The 13,085-nt window shown below is 36.0% G+C and overlaps 1 protein-coding gene across 2 annotated transcripts in view; it reads left to right on the top strand.

The window, feature by feature from the left end:
• LOC145306122 (furin-1-like) overlaps positions 1-13,085 on the top strand; it is a 114,557-nt gene that overhangs the window by 80,020 nt on the left and 21,452 nt on the right. For both annotated transcript variants that reach the window (XM_080148075.1, XM_080148076.1), the window contains exons 28-32: positions 420-519; positions 1,309-1,374; positions 9,977-10,088; positions 10,616-10,674; positions 11,193-11,281. In XM_080148075.1, coding sequence (XP_080004201.1) covers positions 420-519; positions 1,309-1,374; positions 9,977-10,088; positions 10,616-10,674; positions 11,193-11,281 — 426 coding nt within the window. The remainder of the gene's footprint in view (positions 1-419; positions 520-1,308; positions 1,375-9,976; positions 10,089-10,615; positions 10,675-11,192; positions 11,282-13,085) is intronic.

Here is a 13,085-nt window from a genome sequence, read left to right on the forward strand (position 1 = left end):
GATAGACTGTTGGTTTTTTTTTGGTGGAGATACCATTTACCAAAGAGCATCCAGTAAATAATTTACTTGGTGCGACAGTATGTTAGTCATTCCACGAAAGACAAATATATTTTTGAAAGGTTTCGTAATTTTTAAACTTTTTAATAAACATTTATTCTCTCTCATTTTTATGACTTCTAAAATTCTCTATAACTCCGTTTGTAAATCCATGAACTTTTTTGTGTTTCGCTACTTATGGATGTTTTCATCTTTGTTATTTTACTTACTTAACTGTATTATACATAACAGTTGGGGAAGTGGAAAATTATTTTCATCAATGGATACTAAAACTCACTTCATCCGTCGATATGTCCATCTGTCTCTTTGTCTGTAAACTGTTTAAAAAATGATTTTTTAGAGGATTTAAAATGTATTTTTAGGCGTACCAGAAAAGAGCGAAGTTGCTAACGAAGTTTATTTACCCGACAAAGCTGATATTAAAATAACTAAAGCTCCAATTACAAAATGTTCTAAAGAAAGGTAAGAATTATTACTTTTGATAGCATAAGTTTCTCCCAAATACTCAAGTAAATACCTTAGAGCAGAAAGGTAAGGAGATAAATTTTACTGGTCCCCAAAGTATTATTAAAACGTGTTCACTCATACAATGGTTATAAAACTTTGAGGACTTTTAATAAATCATTATTGGTTCGTACAAATTAGCAGTTTCAAAAAGTTTTGACAAAAATTTTATCTACAAAAGGGTTTATTTAGAATATCATCTTCGGGGATGTACATAAATTTATTGTCCGTTGTCATGTCCCTTAAGATGTCGGCATATAAGATGTGGGAGAAAATCTCCTTATTAAATGTTTTATGACATATAATAACCTGTTTTATATAGTTTATTTATTTAGCTTTTTAATTTATCTATCTATAATACAAAGTAGAACGATGTCTGTCTGTCTATCTGTCTGTTTGTTTGTCTGTTCGTAACGAAAGATCTCGTAATACAAAAAAGAAGTCTGTCTGTGTTTGTTTGTTTGTAACGAAGGATCTCGCTAACCGCAGAACGGATCGGGTTATCCTTAACAGGGTAGCTTCTCATAGGTCCCGGGAAGGTTTATAACTATTTGGGGGGAGGGTACTACCACCCTCCCAAGAGAAGTCGCCCCTAGAAAAAAAATTATCCCCCCCCCCCCAAAAAAAAATGAAAATTCCCCACCACAAAAAAAAAATTTAAAATCTTTTAAAATATAAATTTAGAAATTGGGTTATCCAATTCAATTCCCCCATCCTCAGTTGGTACGATATATTTTTTTGTTTTAGTGGTAAATGTGGTGAAAACTGTGAATCTAATGAGTATTTGGCTCTTTTACATACTAATATCGAGGGGTAAGTATTTTTGCTTTCGATGCTAGTTTTGTAATCGTGAATTTCTCAGTCTTTATTTAAGATTCTCTAAAGCATCTATTATATTGTTAACTTTGTTTGTACACATCTATAATCACATAAAAAGTTTTCTTGATTTTCTATCTTCATCATTAAATTTCAAAGTTTCTTCCTATCCCTTTTTGCTTCTGAAAACCTACTTTATATCTCCCTTTGTCGGTTTGTAAATCCATGATTTTTTAGTGCTTTGTTACATGTGGATGTTGTCGTCCTTGTTAGCCTGCAAAAGGTTAGGAGGTCAACAAAAAACGAATTAATTCTATGATCTCTCATTTAAGCTGGCCCTGGTTCTTTGCTATACATGTTTCTTCATCACAGTTCAATGCTGGTTATTATCTACCAAAATTAATCAGATTTAGGCCATTATTTTTCCACTAAATATTTTTTTGTGCTTTTACGTCATCCATGGGACTTCTTAACTGATGGTCTCCAAATACTTTTTCTAACATTTGTTTTCATAGAAGCTAATCTTGTTTAATTCAGAGCGTGGAGCGAACAACATCTCTCTCTCTCTAGCCCATGTGTGTGTACTAGTCTGTACAGCACACCCCCCGCTCTTTACTAATTTCCCCTTTACCCCACGTCCGTGGTCCCTCCGCGTGTTGGTACTGGGAAGATATGGTAGCCATGGGCAAACTCGTATATAGTTTTGGCACCATATTTTACACCGCCGTCTAGGTAAAATCGCCGGTGTAAAACCGTTTTATACTATCCTAGTGAAAAATCGCCTAATCAAGTGAAATAAAAATCCGCAGTATTTTATCTATTTCTGTTTTAAACTTGGCCACATCACACGAGGGCCAAATCTGTGTCGCGCTCTCATTGGCTAGATAGTAAGTAGCGTCAACAACAAACCACGCTATTGGCTGTTATCAATATTTCCTCGCACCCTATTGGCTAGCTGCATTCAAAATCACCTCCATCTTAGCCACACGGCTTCACTCGCTTGAAAATGTTGCCGGAACAATCATCTCCTGAATTTTGGAAAAAAATGGAAGTGATTTTTGACAAAAAATTCGAGGAATATGATAACAAAAAAGCTAAGGTAAGACACGAAGAAGTTTTTAATACTATCTCTAGCCACAAAAAAGAAATAGATGCGGTTAAAAAACAATTTTCCGAACTTAGTGACAAAATCTCTGTACTTGAACAAATTGATAATTTTAAGGATGCCCAAATATCGGCAGAAACTCTAAAAGCGATTAAGGATAGTATAGCGGTTCTTCAGAGTAAATTCAAAACACAAGCAAATAACGATGACAATTTTAAACGTTATTCCTTCTTTCAGAATTCCTGCCGCGAGCAGAGAAGTAGGGCGTGGAGCCTGCGGGTGACGAACTTCCAGTCACCGCACTGCCGTGAGAAGATCACGATGCTCAAGATATACAACACACTCATTCTGCCCTCACTAAAGATAGCCCACCGTAATGGCCTCCTCGATTTCGTCCCCCAGTACTGGGGGGACGTCATCGAGTACGCACACCACTTGCCGTTCAACCCCAAGAAGAAGGAGATCCCCCAGGCCATCTTCAGGTTTCATAGCCGTGTCCACCTCCAAGCGGTAATGATCTCCAAGCGTCCCGTCCTCGAGGAGTATACAGCTAAGATGAACCAGTACAAGTCAGCCAGCCAGAGTGTGTCCCCTGCACCTTATTACCCAGGAAGAATGATGAAAGTGCAGTATGACGCGACGCGCTTGAATAAAAGCGTCCAGACGTTTCTGCACTCAACTAAGCTGATCTCCCGTACGAAAATAATGGGAGAGACTGTGGCCTTTCAGATCAAGTCTGGATCTAAATGGCAAAAAGTACTAAATCCATTTGCCGACACACTAATTGGTATGACTAAACAAATACCTGGCACCGAGAAGCTGTTCAACACATCAACGGAGCCCCCCCTGATCAAATACAACAGCGTGCCCTACACAGACAGAGGATCGTTCTTCCCTAACTCAAAGTTTTGCAATCCCCTCATCACAGAGGATGATTTTGAGGATAACTTTGAACCTCCTCCCAACGCTGCCAACATGGACGAGTTCCCACCCCTGGAGCCCGCCACCACCTCTGACACGGCAACCGCCGATGTCCCTGAGGCCGAGGATGAGAATGCAGCTGCCCCAGCCGAGCCGACTCCAACTCCAGCTCCAGCAGCAGCATCCAACGTAGCAGCAGCTCCAGCCCCTGCCACAGCAGCAGCCCGCCCAGTAGCCAAGGAGCCAGAAGCGGACTCAGCTAGACTGCAGCCGCTACCACAACTGAAATCTCTGCCTGCAAGAACTGCAAAGAAAACTAACGACAGTAAGATAAAATAAATAGATAGTTATTTTTGAGCAGATAACAAATACTTACTGTCCTCAAAGACTTTATTACTAATTACTAATTTAATCCATTAGTTCTATGTAACACAGCATATGTTATATGTTGTATCACAATTAATTCTGATCTGTTTTTTCTCCTTGTCATCGTTGTCAAAAGAATAAAAAACACACGTATAGAATTTAACTCTATTTTAACCTACCTACCCCCTATGTCAACATTTAGATTAAAATTACTGATTACAGATTTTGTATCTAGCAAATACACCACGGGGGGGGGGGAAAGAGTAAAGAGCGGAGGCACATCACCTCCTGACTAAATGTTTTATCTATTTCACTATTATTACTATTGTAAATATGTTTATGTTTTATGTATGCTGATATATATTGTTTTTCAGTCGTTCCCACTGGATGATATACGTGCTAATCCTCCTGCGATAAACCTAGACTCCACACCAGTACCCTACAAGCCTCCCTAATGGATTAAATGAACAGGTACCTGCTAATTTAAATCTCAACCCGACACTAGACCTCCTAAACCCTATTTATGGCCAGCATTTTGATGGATTCAACAAGGAATTTGGTATTAACTGTCAATATATGTCCGAAAATGAAGCAATAACAAAATTAAAATCTTTTAGAGAACAACTGATAATTTTATTTTCTTTAAACTGTCAATCAATTAACTCTAAATTTGATGAATTGGTGGCGTGCATAGACAAATTTAATTGCAAAGGAATACGGCCCAGCGTTCTTGCATGTCAAGAGCTCTGGGCAAATTCCAATGCAAATTTTGATGTGTATAATATCGAAGGCTATAACTGGCATGTCAACCTTAGAAAATCACAAAGGGGGGGAGGGGTGGGTTTACTTGTACAAAAACATTATAAAGTAGTAAGAATGTTTGACAATATCTCTTTTAAAGAACGTATATGTGAATCTATCTGTCTCAAATGTTCGTTTAATGGATTTAAATTCTTGGTGTTGAACACCTATAGACCGCCTAATCAAAGTAATGCTGAACTTGATGAATTTTTTGAAATTTACCTTGAACTATTGGATAGGATTATGTCACTCAACCTACCGTTTTTTATTGTTGGAGACATTAATCTTGATTTGTTCAAGATTAATGAAAACAACAGCCCAAGTATGCGTCTGCTAGAGTCATTAAATTTCAACGGCATTTTGAATACAATTACCAGAGCCACTAGAATCACAAAAAACACTTCAACTTTGATTGACATTTTTGGTGTTGGTAATTTTATTCCAAATCTTATGTTGTCTTGTGTCTTAACATCACAAATAAGTGACCACTTGTTGCTGATAAATGCGTATAGAATTAATGCTAACAAAAAACCAAAACAACCTGATTCTTATGAAAAAAGGTTGCTAGGCGATGATAACATTAATTCACTGAATGACGCACTTTTCAGTACCGATTGGTCAAATGTACTTAACCAAAATGACGTCAATGTTGCCTATAGTAATTTTATAGTTAAGTTTCTTGAGTTATACAACACCTTATGCCCCATTGTAAAAGTCAAAAAAAACTTAAGGGTCCAGCCCCAACAGCCCTTCATGAACGAGTACCTCTTGAGAATGAGGGAGCACAAACACACCCTCCATGACAATTTTCTTAGGGAAAGAACAAGGGAAAGTGAGCTGTTGTATAACTCTTATAGAAACTCTTACAATAGAAATGTACGACGTGCAAAACTTGAATACTATAGATCAAATATAAGAAATTGCGGCAGAGACAGTAAAAAATTATGGCGTTGCTTAAAAGATATGCTAGGATTTGATCAAAAGAGTGCTGAGTGTTCATATTTGGAGGTCGGGGATAGGAAAGTAGAGGGTGACCAAGCTATCGCTAACGAATTCAATTCCTATTTTAGCCAGATTGGAACCTCCCTTAAACCTGAGATCCCAACAACAGGAAAAAATTTTGCAGAATATTTACCCCCCCCCATCCAAGACTCAATCTTTTTTGAACCTCTCTATCCTTTCAAAGTGATAAATTTTATAAGAAACATCAGGCCCAAAAGGTCCACAGACATTAACGATGTAAGTATGTTCTTAATTTCCCGTTGTGCGGATGTTATCGCACACCCCCTTTGCCATATCTATAACCTTTCCCTTCAATCTGGCACTTTTCCTGATGGAATGAAGATAAGCAAAATTATTGTCCTCCACAAATCAGGTTCACTCAATCAAAGGGATAACCATCGTGGTATATCATTGATTGATAACCTAAGCAAGCCCCTGGAAAAATACGTATGCGATAGCTTGGTAAATTTTTTGGATGAAAAAAACTTTTTTAACTGCAGACAATTTGGGTTCAGGAAAAACATCTCAACTTACCATAATGTTCTTGACCTCTCAAATATGATCACTCAGTGCCTAGGTCGAAACAATTCCTGTATGTCCATATTTTTGGACATACGGAAGTGTTTCGACATGATCCCTAGAAATCTGTTGTTTGAAAAGTTAAAGAATGCAGGGATTAGGGGATTACCACTACAATGGTTCCGTTCATATTATAGTAATAGGCGTCAAAAGGTGTACTTTAAGGGGCTGTTTTCATCTACATTGGAAGAGATTATCATAGGCGTATTACAGGGGTCAGTCCTTGGCCCAGTATTATTTTTAATTTTCATAAATGATCTTGCAAATTGTAGCCCAGAAGTTTTCATTAATCTTTTCGCTGATGATGCCCTAACCTTCATGGAAAGAAATTCATTAGCGGAATTGATTGAACTCGCAAAAACAACTATCCCTAAGCTGACCGCCTGGTATAACGCAAATGAACTCTTAATCCATCCCCTCAAGACCAAAGTTATGGTCTTTACTTCCCCCAGAGAAAATCTTACCCCTGAAGAAATTCAATTGAAAACGGAATTCAATGTCTACATAGACATGAACAACGTAGGTGAAAGCATCCCTGAAAAGATCACAAAATTAAACCTTGTAGATGATAATAATGAGGGTTTTGTAAAGCACTTAGGAATCAGTCTGGATACAAAATTAAAGTTTTCTTATCACCTTAAAAAAGTACATGCAAAAATTTCAAAGATTATTTATTCTATGCGCGTTATGCGCCACTTGCTTGATAAGAAACACTTAAAGATTTTATATTCCAGCTATATTAAGGCAAATGTGGAATACTGCTGCCTTCTCTTTACAGCCTGTCCAGCCTATCTTTTAAATCCAATTTTGAAAATCCAGAAGGCAGCAGTAAGAATCATAGAAAACTTACCCAGTAGAGCACACACAGCAGAATATTTTAAAAGTAATGGGATTTTACCCATTAATCTATTAATTAAATTTAACGTCTGTAAATTTATGTATAGGTACCTACACGGCTTACAGCCAGAAATTTTTAATAATACCTGGGAAATCTCCCGTGATCGCCACAGGTACAACACAAGAAATGTAAATAATTTTGCATACGCAAATGGAGCAAATAGAAATTTTTTACTAAATTCACCCCTTCATTCTTTTCCCACAATTTTTAACAGTCTCCCCAACAATATAAAACAAATAGTAAATGAAAAAGAATTCAATAGAAAATGTTTCACCTACTTTCTTAACCAAATTGATTTTACGTAGGTACCTATAAAAAACAAAAATCACTTATTTCTACTAATGGTAAGTGTTCTAATATTTATTTATCTATGCCTTAAACTCAAAAATCAAAAAATAGGATCTGTAAGATCCGATCTCTCACCCGGGTAGCTAGGGGGGGGGGGGTATATAGTGCTTCCTACAAAATTTCACCAAATTCCCAAAATCTTAACTTTTTAAACTTAATTATGTTTATTCATACTCATTATATTCATCAAATATCACCAAGAATCCTTTTCTCCATCAATCATTAACTTCATCAATTCCATTGTCATTCTTAACTATCTTATTTTATTTCTGGCTGGAAAAAATCTTATATTTGTGCACGGAAACACCCAGTTATAGAGTAGCATTGGCGTTATTAAGTTGTTGAGGTATTAGTTTATTGTGAGGTTGGATATACAACGACGTAAGTTACTTACAACAGCAGCAGCAGAGGATTGTTAACGTGAATAATTAATCCATTAATTCGGAGAGGTTATTTATTTTAACAATTTTTTACAAATAAATCAAAACTTTTTTCATGCACTCTTTATTTATTTAGTTGTTGCTGCGGTTACATAGGTATTAAGCGCCGGAGTAAGGTGACTCTAGCAGACTCTAACTAACTAAAATATCTAAACGATTGGTTGATACATATTTCCAATTCTTTCATTTATACATTCATCACTAAATTAGGCGTCAATATTTACAGGTGTTCAACCTAACTTAAATCCATTCACTTAGTCTTTTAGTCTTTAGTCTCTAGCTCACTCTCTCTCCTCAAACTCTTCTTCCACCCTTCTCACTCAGCCATACCGTCGGTCAGTTCCTCCTCAGATCAGATCACTCAGTCATTTAATCCTCATTAGCGTCAACAACTTCTGGCAGGTAAGGTGACCGACGCCGCGCACTAAGAGTCTGAGCGCATCTTTCCGCGCACACCAAAAGCCTTCCTTCGACGATAAGGACGGCGGCTTGTGTGCGCCGCAAAGAGCACAGCCCGGACAGGTGGCCTGTCAAGCTGCGGGGTTGCCTGACAAAAATAAATGAGCGCAGCTCATTTATCTCGTCATAAACCCCAGCCATTTCGAGGTAAACATCGTCCTCAATTTGAACCTCCCAGAGATAAAACTCTGCCAACAAAGAAGCGTTTGTTAAACGCCCAGATAAGTTACTCCAAGGACTGGCCGCTGCGGTCAGAACTCTGGTGCGCAGCCACTCGAGCGCCAAACCTGCCATCTCCTTCTCTATCTCTATTTCCAGTCCTTGATGTCAAACTTCTCTACAGTCAAAATTTCTCTTCTTAAGTCTTAACGTCTTATTAATCCTTATAAAAGAATCTTCACTCGAAGAACAATTCCAGAACTGATGTGTTTCTAAAAATGATTTTTATCCTTCCTAAATTGAATCAAACAAAAAAGCACATTCTTAATATCAAACTTAAATAAGAATTACATTTCAAAGTAGCAAAGCCACTCTATAACAAACCTAGCCGAACATACTTACACACGATATTAAAACTGCCAATGCACGTCGCCACCTAAATAACTTAAATGAAAGTCTAGTTAAGTCTGTTTTTCTCTAAATACTCATAATCTTCTTTTAGTTTTCCTTTTTTACTAAATTTTTACTTAGCTTTTTCAGATAATATTCTTCATTTTCTCCTTACTTTACTAGGTACATATGCGCGCCCACCGTACATATGTAATCCTTGTTATTGCAATGTTTAAAATCCATCAAGCCCTCAAGTTTTTACTTAACGAAAAACCCAAATATGTAAATTTATTCTTATTTAATAAACGCCACAGGGATGTAGGAATAAAGTGTCGGTTCGGAAATAAATTAGCAGGTATCAAAGAAATGTGGGATTAAAATCCCACGGGATTTAAAATACTCAGTTCTTAAAATCATTAAATCCGGGAACGTTAGGGCGGTGGGAGTCGCAGTTTATAACGGGAATAAAAACATGGCCAACTTCCATGGCACCAATAACCTAATTGTATTGGTCTTATTTTTGGAAACCCCGTATGGATTCTAGTGGAATGATTGTTAGATGGTATATTCAGCATACCTTAGTATAGTAGTTTTATATATGTCTTTATATGTCTAGTTAAGTAACTAAAATTGTTACAACTATTTTCTAAGCTCTGAAACGATTTGGTAAGCGCCGCGAAGAACTGCGGTTCAACAACCCCGGCCGGGGTTAAGCCATCCACTCGCTTCACAGCTTGCTCAGTGTTCAAATTATATATAAATTGTATAGTAAAATGTAAAATGTAGGTGAACGGGGAAGGAGAAGTTCACTACAACCCTGAGCTAGGTACATAAATAATAAATGTACTACAGAATCTTAATATGCTAATAAATTACAATCTGATTATTTATCTATCACAATGAAAGTTGTGTACTATAATATGTATTTATTTATTAATTATCTTGCCTGCAATCTCTTTCAGGAAGAAACTTAGTAACTTATTAATATGCAATCTTTTTCAGGAAGAAACCTAATAGTCAAAAATTGTAAACTTTATTAGTAACTCGTCCTAATTATATGCACCTTAGAGGAAATAAATCTTATCTAAAATCTTATCTTAATTAGATTTTAGCAAACTTAAATAATTTTAGAAGCCAAGAAGAGACTCGAACATGTGAGAAATGTGATGCCAGCTGTTCTCAATGTTATGGCCCGTCTGCCAACCAATGCCTTCACTGCTCCAGTAGTTTACATCTTATTGAGGTATACTTTTCAGCAGAGCTAGCTTCTCTATAAAGTCCTTTATTCGCCTGTCCAACCGTCTGTAGTTATGGGTAAGGTATGAAGCCGAATTTTTTGCGTGATGATTCCTACAATTATTCGCTACAATATGTAAAAAGATGAGAGTGAAGAAAAGGTGAAGCTGTTTTAATAAATTGAAGTTCTGATGTTTTGATAATGTAAATACTCGGATCTTGGACAAAGTAGCTTAATAAAGTTTTTGTGGAGGAAAAGGGATAAAAACACGGATTTTTATGTTAAATGTCGAAAGTATATCTGATTTGTTAAAAAAAACCGTTTGGGGTTGTTTATGGTAACCCCAACTTTGGGGTAAAATTTGTAAGTTAAAAGAATTGAAAATGATTTTCTTTGGATTCAAACAATAGTTTTTTTCAGCCAAAAATCTTAATTGCTTTAGACACAAAAAACATGAAATTAAATATATTTAAATTTTGTATTATGAACCTTTTTGAATTGTTAAATCATAACTCAGATAAAATTTTTCTTAGGATAAATCAGAATGTGTGAAAGATTGTCCAAAAGGATATACAAAAGATACAACAAAAAGGTAACAGTTTTATATGTATAGAGAAAAGCTATTCTTTATATTAATATGTAAGTCTGTTAATTCTTAATACCATTTTTTTATCCAACTACTATTGGCTTCGTCCGTAGTATAATGGTGACGGCGAATACCCAAGGATTAGACAATGGCCGATAAATTGATATACATCCCCAATGATAAAAAATTACCCCTTCTGTAGATTCAATTAGTGGTTAAAACGTTTGGACACTCAACTTGATGATACAACCAATTAAAATTCATTAAAGTCCCCAAAGTTGTTAAGCTTCGAATATAAAACTTTTTGGACTAGTGTAATAAACTACCCAATGTCCCCTCCCTCCACGGCGAATACCCCTTCCATTTTAATTTTGATTTGGATATTAAATTTATGTAGGGAGGTTGGAGAGAGATCACACCTTGCTGCCCAAAAGCCTAAACCCTTCTTTGAACTTTTTAAAAACTTTTGTGATACTTATTATAGCATTTATAAAAAAATTAACATATTTATATGTTTTGTTTAGAAGCTGTATAAAATGTGGGGAAGGTTGTTCTGTCTGTAGTTTGTCAGAGAGCCAAGAATTTCCAAGTGTTTGTTCTTTATGTGATACAGGTGATGTTTGTTTGTTTGTCTGTTTGTCTGTTTGTTTGTCTCTCTATTGGTATATCTGTCTATATGTCTGTAGTTTGTCAGAGAGCCAAGAATTTCCAAGTGTTTGTTCATTATGTGATACAGGTGATGTTTGTTTGTCTGTTTGTTTGTCTCTCTATTGGTATATCTGTCTATATGTCTGTAGTTTGTCAGAGAGCCAAGAATTTCCAAGTGTTTGTTCTTTATGTGATACAGGTGATGTTTGTTTGTCTGTCTGTTTGTCTGTTTTATGTTTGTCTAGATGTATGAAGTTTGTCAAAGAGTAAAAAAGGACCACCCTCAACGTCACAAAAAATGGTTTTTGATATTATAGCCCCCATAGTGCCTATATGAAAAATTAAAGACCATTTTTCCATACAATTTGGTGTCGGAGATTCCGAATCTGGCGTCCATTTTTATGTAGCTGACCTCCTTCATCACGAAAAACGGCGCCAAAGTTGACTACCCTTCGAAAAATCCGCGAATGACAATTTTAGCAAAATAAAAATCTACCAAATTATTTTGATCATAATATAGATAGATAGTTAGATTTAAATAAATATAATTAATTTTTTTCTTTCTTAAACGTTGAGAGAGAGAGAGTGAGAAAAGGAGATAGAAAAAAAGAAAAAAGGAGACAATTATAAAGGGAGAGAAAGAAAAGGTTTTTTTTTGATAAAATGTATAATATAATATATAAAGATAGAGAGAGAAAGGGAAAGAAAAGGTAAGAGACAGAGGGAGAGAGAAAAGGCGAAAGAAAGAAAGAGAGAGAGAGAGAGGGAGAGAGAAAAGGGGAAAGAAAGAGAGAGAGGGAGAAAGAAAGAGAGAGGAGAGAGAAAAGAGAAAGAAAGACAAAGAGAGAGAGCGGGAGAGAGAGAGAGGGAGAGAGAGAGAGAGAAAAGGAAGATGGAAGAGAGAGAGAGTAAGAGAGAAATAGAGAGAGAAACAGAGAGAGAGAAAGAGAGAGAAAAAGAGAGAACGAGAGAGAGAGAGGGAGAGAAGAAGAGAAATATAGAGATATAATGAAAGTGAGAGGAATAGAATGAAAGAGAGAGAGAGAGCGAATGAGAGAAAAAAAGAAAGTGAAAGAAAAAGATAAGGTAAGAAACACATTGAGATAGAGTATAGGAGAAAGAGAGAGAGAAAGAAAGCGAGTAAAGGAGAAAGAAAGATAAGGAAAGAGAAAGAGAGATAAGGAGAGAGAGAGAGAGAGAGAGAGAGAGAGAAGGAGAGAGAGAGAGAAGATGAGAAAGAGAGAGAATGAAAGTGAGAGAGAGAGCGAATGAGAGAAAAAGAGAAAGAGAGAAAAAATAATACATAAAGTGAGAGAGAAAGAGTGAGATAGATAAAGAAAAAAGAGAGAGAGAAAGAGAAGGAGAGAGAGATAATGCGATGGAGAGAAAAAGAATATTAGAGAGAGAGAGAGAGAAAAAAGAGATAATACGAGGGAGAGAAAGAGAATAAAGAAAACGTAACAAAAAGATCAAATAAAAGGGATCTAAAGGGATAAGACAATTGCTAATATATTGAAATACATTCCTAAAGGTGATAAACTTCTGTAGATTACGATCAGTGGTTGTAACGTTTTTTACACCAACTGTTGCATGCAGATAACTATCCTATTAATCTGATTTTTGAATAATGATGTCTATGACAACAAAGTACAATATCATAAGCGAGAAAACTTTATAATCAAGTCCTAAAATTGAACGTAATTATTTACGCAATTTTGCAACAAAAATAAGGACAATTTTGTTTATACTTATTTGTTTACAAGTTCTAA

Source organism: Acartia tonsa, chromosome 14 (genome assembly GCF_053477335.1).
Source record: "Acartia tonsa isolate MP-2025a chromosome 14, ASM5347733v1, whole genome shotgun sequence".
In the NCBI taxonomy this organism is placed as follows: Eukaryota; Metazoa; Arthropoda; class Copepoda; order Calanoida; family Acartiidae; genus Acartia; species Acartia tonsa.